The sequence below is a fragment of the Cynara cardunculus genome (assembly GCF_001531365.2).
Source record: "Cynara cardunculus var. scolymus isolate 2C chromosome LG 3, CcrdV1, whole genome shotgun sequence".
Classification (NCBI taxonomy): Eukaryota; Viridiplantae; Streptophyta; class Magnoliopsida; order Asterales; family Asteraceae; genus Cynara; species Cynara cardunculus.
In genome coordinates this window covers 5,935,521-5,943,687 of record NC_037530.1, presented here as the reverse complement: position 1 = coordinate 5,943,687, position 8,167 = coordinate 5,935,521, and the positions used below count along the sequence as shown (strand labels likewise).

The 8,167-nt window shown below is 28.8% G+C and overlaps 1 protein-coding gene across 1 annotated transcript; it reads left to right on the top strand.

The window, feature by feature from the left end:
* The first annotated feature begins 2,832 nt into the window (after nucleotides 1–2,832).
* LOC112509854 (probable membrane-associated kinase regulator 2) lies at nucleotides 2,833–4,159 on the top strand. Its single transcript, XM_025115043.1, has 2 exons — nucleotides 2,833–3,769; nucleotides 3,894–4,159. The coding sequence occupies exons 1-2, from the start codon at nucleotides 2,968–2,970 to the stop codon at nucleotides 3,980–3,982; spliced, it is 891 nt and encodes a 296-aa protein (XP_024970811.1). The 5' UTR covers nucleotides 2,833–2,967; the 3' UTR covers nucleotides 3,983–4,159.
* The last annotated feature ends 4,008 nt before the right edge of the window (nucleotides 4,160–8,167 follow it).

The window sequence follows — 8,167 nt, the reverse complement described above, 5'->3', positions numbered from 1 at the left end:
ATTATATTTTAGATTTTTTATATTTTAAAATGAGATATTTATCCTCTATTTGATTATGTTTATCCGCAGTTAGTTATACGAATTCAAATATCGAGCTTTAATAAGTTGTATTTATGCATAATTTACTTGTAATTTCGAATTTTAAGTAATATGCATCAATATACAGTATTGTATGTATAAAAAGTAGTTTTTAAGAATTTTTTTTTATCAAATACTTTATAATATAATATAGATTAATATCGGAATGAATGTAAGAAAGAGTGACACCAATGATAATGAATTGTTGGTAGAGCTTTGAAGGGAATATATCCATGAAAAATATCTGATTTAATTAATGTTTTGATTAAGACGGTACCAAAATAAATCCAAAAAACATAATGGTGAATTGTTGTATCAAAAGTGACCATAAATACCCCCCCCCCCCCCCCCCTTCGCTTTTTCTTCTCACTTTTCCTTTTCTTTCTCTTTTTTTTAAAGCATTTTTAATATATTTTTTAAAAATTACTTCAAAATTGAAATTCAAAATCTCAAAAAAAAAAAAAAAAAATTACAATCAACTCTAACAGCCTCTTCATTTCGAAGATTATAACATTTATTATTTAAAAACCAAACTGTATAAAACAAATTCAAAATTTCAGAATATAGAATAAGATGTATATAATTCACGCCTCCAGTTTTAAAACCATTTTCAATGGATAGCATCAAATTCATTGTTTGGTATAAACATCAAGTATAATCCGATTGATAAAGACTATTTTTTACACAAAGTTATCATGTTGTATACAGCATGATAACTTTGTGTATATATATATATATCTTTTAATTTGTTTTCAATAGTACATTTATATTTAATAACTTTACAATTTATATTCATATCTTTTGTTTTCACGACAACTTAATATTTTTTTATTATATAAAAGAAACATTTATTAAATAATAAAAATTATATTATAAAACAAATAAAAAAATCAATACAATAGAAACTTAAATCAAAATCAATATCTATATCATATTATAAAGTATTTGACAAAAAATTTTAAAAATAATTTTTTATGAATGAAGTACCATTTATTGATGCATATTATTTAAAATTTAATATTACAAATAAATTGTGCGTAAGTACAACTTATTATAGATTTATGTTTGAATAAGTGTAACTAACTACAGATAAACATAGTCAAATGCAAAATAAACCTTTCATTTTAAGTATAGAAAATATAAAATATGATTAAGATAATTATTAAGTTATAACAGAATACTTAATTATTGTTTTTATAAAAAAATTATTTCGTTATTAAATCTAAATTAAACTATAATTAAAAAAATTACATAAAAACAAGAACATTTAAATACTTAATTTGATTCTAATATTGATATATTTATTTTCGAAATTTTATGATATCTTCAAATTTATATTTTATTTAAAAAAAATATTATCTCTTTCTCAAAACCACATAAAAACCGTATTAAAACATTTACTAGGACGGAATAAACAAAACATTAAAATCGAGATATATCTCGGTGCATTGCGAGTACCCTTCTAGTATTTATAAATATCAATACTATATATAGGGGATTTTCATTTGAAAACCTATAAAATTATGATAACAGTAAGAACCCGTACATCATGTATTGTTTCACATATTATTTTTTGATCTATGACTTTAATTTAGTGCATTAATTAACAAATGTTTGTTTCATAATGTGATACAAAATTATGTACTTGTGAAACAAAAAATACAACTAAAATGTTTCACATTGTAAATCAAATACATATAAAACAAATATATGTTAATTAATACATCAAATTCTAACTTTGGATGAACACAATAATATGAAACAATATCTTATGATAATAGTTTTTATGAATGTTAATACTAATGAAGTACATCAAGATGCACTAAATCAATTCCCTTCTAGCACAATTCATAGGTGGACATAAGATTGAAAGTAATAAATGGTCTCTTCTTACATGTATCACAACAACTTTATTTCTCACACGATTCCTAGTCTCTCTCTCTCTCTCTCTCTCTCTCTCTATATATATATATATATATAAATATAAGAGAAAGACAAAGACAAAGTATCGTGTGAGAAAAAGATTTAAGGTGGAAAGGTAATATGGGATCTCGATCCTTGGTTAATTTTAATCTCACACACTCATGAGTCACGCTTGACACATGAATTGATTCGGTTCATCTCGGTGCATCTCATCCTAATATGCATCTAGGGTGGAGATCCCTTTTTACGTTTCTCACCGAAATCCAACCTTACACATACACAAGTATAGGGGTGGGTTTCCATGATAAAGAAAGTTAAAATGACAAGCATAACAAATGATCTCCACCCTTAGATGCATATTAAAATGAGATGCATCGGATCAATCCTTATATCAGGCAAAATCCATGAGTGAGTTTAAAATTAAAGGTGGTTAAGACTTTATATCTCTTTTTTATTTTCACATCTTAACTCTCTTTCTGACACAATGTCTTGCCTATAATTACATATAGGGAGTGTTTGAGATTGCTTACAAAAAAAATTATTAATTATTTCGGTATGACACTGGTAGATAAACAACTTATATCGGTGTCAAACCGGTAATAAAGAGCTTTTGAAAAAGTAAACCCTTATCACTTATAATAAGTTGTTAATTATTTTTGTAAAAAAACATAAATTGTTTCAAATAATCAATCCCAAACACCCTATAGATATAGCTTAGAATAGCGACGTCATTGGAAATTTATATACGTGTATATATGTATAGGGAAATGCGTTAATGTTTATACATGGCATGTAGCCGCGGTTGAGAATCACATGCTCCTCATTCGGAGCTTACGTGCTTCCATTTATATACCAACCTTCTACCAATCCAATGCCTCATCACACTCTTCTACTCTTTACTTTCTATACCACTGCTAAAAGCTCTCAACCTTTTTCCTTCAATCAATTACCCTGGCTTTCCCAACCATGGATGTTTTCAGCTTGCTCAAGTTCTGGAGAAACGCTGCTGCCGGTGATCCAACCGTCACCGGAGACTTTGATTCCTCAATCGACGATGAAGAATCCTTCTTCGATTTGGTTTTCACGAACCCTGCTGATGAGGACGATAACTCTTGCTTTGGCGGTTTCCAAGTTGATGCCGGTCATTCAAATTCGAGTTTCAGGTTTTCATCCCCTGGTGACGTTTATTTGAACAATAAGCGGAAGATTTTGCCTATCAATTCAACCAATACGAAAACTCCTCAATCTCCTCTTCGAACCTTCATGCTAGGGTTTCAGAATAATAACAAGTCGAAATTGGAGAAGAAGGAAACCAGCTGCGAGATCGAAGAGGTTAAGATCGGTTCAATGCTGAAAAGAGATAACAGCTTGAGGCAGAAATTGAGGACGGAGAAGCTTCTGGAAAACGATCAGATGCCTTCAAAGCGTTTCTCCAAGGACGTGGTTAACAAGTATTTGAATCTAATGAAGCCGTCTTACGTAAAGGTTTCAAAGAGGAATAACGAGAAGTCGAATTTATCAGAGAAGTCTGTCACGCCGTCGTCATCTCCGGCTTCATCAGTATTCTCTCCGAGAAAGGAAGAAAAAAGAGGCGGTGGTCGTGGTGCCGTGTTCAGAGAGGTTCGTAAGCATTTAGGAAAGAGCCGTTCGGCGTCCGCAATCCTACAAACGCCGGTGACGAAGAGTGATGATTCAGCACTAGAGCAACAGGATGGAATCCAAAACGCCATACTCCATTGCAAGAGATCATACAACTCACCTTCACAAGGTAATACATGATTTCAAACCAAACAATTCCACAATTACATCGATTCTCAATAAATTTCTCAAATTACCAGTTCATCACTCAATTTTCCCATTGTGTTAACTCATTTATGTTTAAATTGTTTCAGAATGTTGTGTTCTTTCAAGATCTGGAAGTGCTCCATCAAACAATCAGCCACGAATCTCAATTGAAGAGGAGAACAGAAGCAGCATTTGAAGCATAACCAACTTAGATTTTGTTCTGTGAAAAACTAACTCATGTAGTTAACTACTCCTAGTAAAATCGTAGGCGGGTGAAAACCTCCATGGAAAGAGAGGCTGTAAAGCTTTGAAAGAAGCAAAGAAAATCTTTTGCTTGTTTGTGCAGTGGAAATTTGAACTTTTTTCTGTTTGAGTTTCAGTTTCTGTTTGTGAGGCATCATTACTATCTGACCACAACCACTTTTATATTTTTAACGTTTTCTGTTTGAATTCTTGACCATCTGGTGTTTATGTCAAACGACGTTAATTGAAGCCGTTAAACGACACGTCATATTTTGTCATTTTCTGTTTATGTCTTCGACACAACGACATGAAACAACAAATGCATCAAATTCATTTCCATTTTGTCTGGATCTCATCTTTGTCTTAATTTGATATAAAATTTAATAAGAATTTAACTAAAAATTAGTATTTAATATATGGAAAATTCCGATAAACCTTTGATATGTATACCCAACCCAACCCTTGATATGTGTTACATTTATATATAATTTTAAATTAAAATAAAATGAAATAAAATAAAATAAAATAAAAGACCAAATATATCCTTGAGTTATAAGATTTACTTAACAACATTTAATGAGATGGACCATGATAGAAACGAAATGACAACCACAATAAATAAAAATGAAATAAAATGGCAAACATAGTAATCGAAACTGTAATTTAAAAAAAGAGATTCTAATTGATAATAAATGACCACCACAATGATCAAAATGTAATTTACTCTATTTAAAAATTGATATATGTAAAAGAGGAGGTCTCTAAGGCAATTCAAACATAAGATGTGCTAATTTTTGGAGAACAAAAAGTATTTGTAACATTAATTTTTCTTTCATATATATATATATATATATATATATATTAATCTGGATATTCAACCCGCTATGCGAGTCGACTAATATTAGGACGACTACCTATTTTGTAGATAGTCTGAAGTCACCGCATTTGAACCTCCGTGACCACAAGAGAATTTTTATTTTTCCTTGGATTTTTATTTATTTCATATTTTTTGGTGTGATAAGTAGTGGCATATGTTTATTAAATGAAAATGAAAATTTAAAATTTCTAAAAAAAATTACATCAAAATCCAATTCCAACATTACTCTATTTTAGTAATTTTAGTATTAATTATATTAATAAAATATTTAAAACATTTAATAAAATGTTATTTTTCACTCCTACACATGTTACTTCGATAGTTTTAATTGGTTGGATATAATTAAAATATTATTTTTTCTCTTTTTTCATAGAGTTTTAGATTTATCTAAGTTTAGAGATTTTTACAATCTCTCACCTTTTATATATATATATATGAGCATTCAAATGAAAATCACCTTCATTTATGTAAACCGTGTAAATCAATCTCATCTATCCATTTTTTTAATCAATGGTCAAGATTAGTTTACTTTATTTTAGAAATTAAAAAAATACATATATTAAAGATTTATTTTATATCGGCAATAAGAGCAAAATGGTAAACAAAAATACATTACATTCAAGACAACAATATCCTTCATGTCATTATAAATGAAACTATTTTATTTTGTAAAGCAATATATTATTTTTACGTTTAAATAACATCCATCAATAAAATATATCAAAAAAAAAAAAAACACACCATATTCAATTCTATATAATGAATCGTTTCAAAATTTGAATTACATTATATGAACGAAATTGGTTTCAAAATTTCATCAACTAATCAACGTAATACTGATTATATTTCGTAATTTTCATTATACTTGTAGATGGATCCGTTAAATTTAGATAACGAAAAATTTTCATTGTTTACTGAGTTCATAAAATTTTATAATACTACATGAAATAGTTTCATTGTCTTAACTGTTTACTGCGTTCATAGAATTTTATGATAAAACATGAAATTTTACTCATGGTTTGATGCGTCATTTGTTATTTCATCGTGAAATTATTTCATGAGGAATCGCCTTTATTATGCATCCGTTTCATTTACCATTTCATCTACTGAACGGATCACCTACACCATCATTGAAACGGTTTCACCATTAAAGCGGTTCATAACTTATTGTTCAATTACGTCATGAACCAGTTTCATCTTCATTAAAACGTTACATCTACTGAACGGATCCACTACAGCATCCCTGAAACGTGGTTCACCATGAAATTAGTTCGATAGTCATGAAACAATTGGAACATGAACCAGTTCACTTTCATGAACCTATTTCATTAACATTAAACATGTTATTTCACTTTTGATTCGATGCATTATTTCCTTTAATCCTCACAATTTTCAAGATTCATAAGCAGATTATAATCTTCAAAGATTCCGAAGCAGAATCATCATGTATCCGTTTCATTATACATTTAATTCATAAAGAACCAAATACATTATGCACCCGTTTCATTTTAATTTTACCAACTAAACAGATCAACTCCATCATCAATGAAACGTGGTTCACCATCAAAATAGATTAATAGTCATGAATCAATTAGAACATGAACCAGTTTCACCATCACGAACTTGTTTCATTAACATTAATTTTTTATTTCAACCTCAAATTAAGATTTCATTCCCTAAGGTGATCGAATCTTCAACACACGTTTCCAGATTCAATTTAATAACAATATATTAAAATCAAAATTTTAATATTATAATATAATAAAATATTTAAATGTTATCATTTATACAATTTTTTTATATCGTTTTCTTATTTAATATTTATTAATAACTTTCATATTTAATATAAAAATATTATAAATGACCGAAATACCCTTATTGATTAAATTTAATTAAAAAATGGAATTTTCCTATTGGTCGAAATTGGTTTACACGGTTTCTTAGAAATGCACGGTTTTCATTTGAACGTGCMTCTCTCTCTCTCTCTCTCTCTCTCTATATATATATATATATATATATATATATATATATATATATAACCGCTATGTGAGCCGACTAATCCTAGGACGTCCACATGTTTTGCAGATAGCCCGAAGTTACCACATTTGAACCTCCGTAGCCATAAGGGATTTTTATTTCTCCTTGGATTTGAACCTAAAACCTCCTAATACTTTTAATTTTTGGAGTCAAACTCAAACCAATCAGGCACCACCCTTGTTATACTCTCACCTCTGTTTTTCTATTTAAGCATAGAGGATAGCATAGATATTGGAACAACAAAAATTTTAAAATATTTTTTTCTCTATTTTAACATAACTATTAAAGATGTTCTAATAAATCGATAAAGAAAAGAATACAACGCATAATTATTTATTAATTAACGTAGAAATTTAACCGTGTCTATTTGAAAAATATTTAATTGTTTAATAAAATAATATAATATCATTTTATACTTGTATGATATATTCAAATTTATTAAAATGTCATATCAACTATAATTAATTTTTTTTGAATTATTTTTTTATATCAATGTGCGTATATAGTAATACCTATATTTCACAAAGAAAATAAATCACTCGCTAATTTGTAAATTTTCATTCCATGATCCTTCGGAGTGAAAAATAAAACGCTTCTGCTGTGGACAAGAGTTATATGACGACCTTATCAACACTAAGGGATTGGTTTTAATGAGAATAAGAGTTAATGTGAGAAACATAAGAAGAGATCATCATCCTTGGATGCATATTAAAATGAGATGTACCAGATCAATCCCCGTTTCAAGTGGGATGAATTTGGAATCAAAGGTCCAGATCTCTACTTACGGATCTCACTTTAAATCACCCGGTTATTCGGCTCAAGAGGAAGATGTAATGGAAGAGGAGAGGAGGGAGGGTTGCAACTTACAACTAGTAGGGATACAGTGAATGAAAGTACATGATGAGAAGGAAACCATAGCCCTTGATTCTTGGTGGATCCTGTCTTAATGTAGATTCCTCCCTCCTAATCATGTTTTTGACTTTTTATTTTATTTGAATAATTAAATTATTGTCACGTTGATTGCTCGGTCTTAAAATATTATGTAGAAATCTATAATCAAACCACCATGTATTGACATAGAAAAATTTACAGATGAAACTTACAAGAAAATTATGTATCTTAGCTAAGATGGCTAAGACCTATAAGAACCGTAAGCTAGATCTAAAAGAGAGAAAACTAAAGAAACTTTTCAAGAGAAATTAGAAAAATGAATTGTGTTGATTC

Excerpts from the sequence above, each read along its gene's own strand:
- LOC112509854 (XM_025115043.1), top strand. The coding sequence starts at position 2,968 with ATGGATGTTTTCAGCTTGCTCAAGTTCTGGAGAAACGCTGCTGCCGGT. Across the intron at positions 3,770-3,893 it reads ATACAACTCACCTTCACAAG|AATGTTGTGTTCTTTCAAGA; the intron begins GTAATACATGAT and ends AAATTGTTTCAG.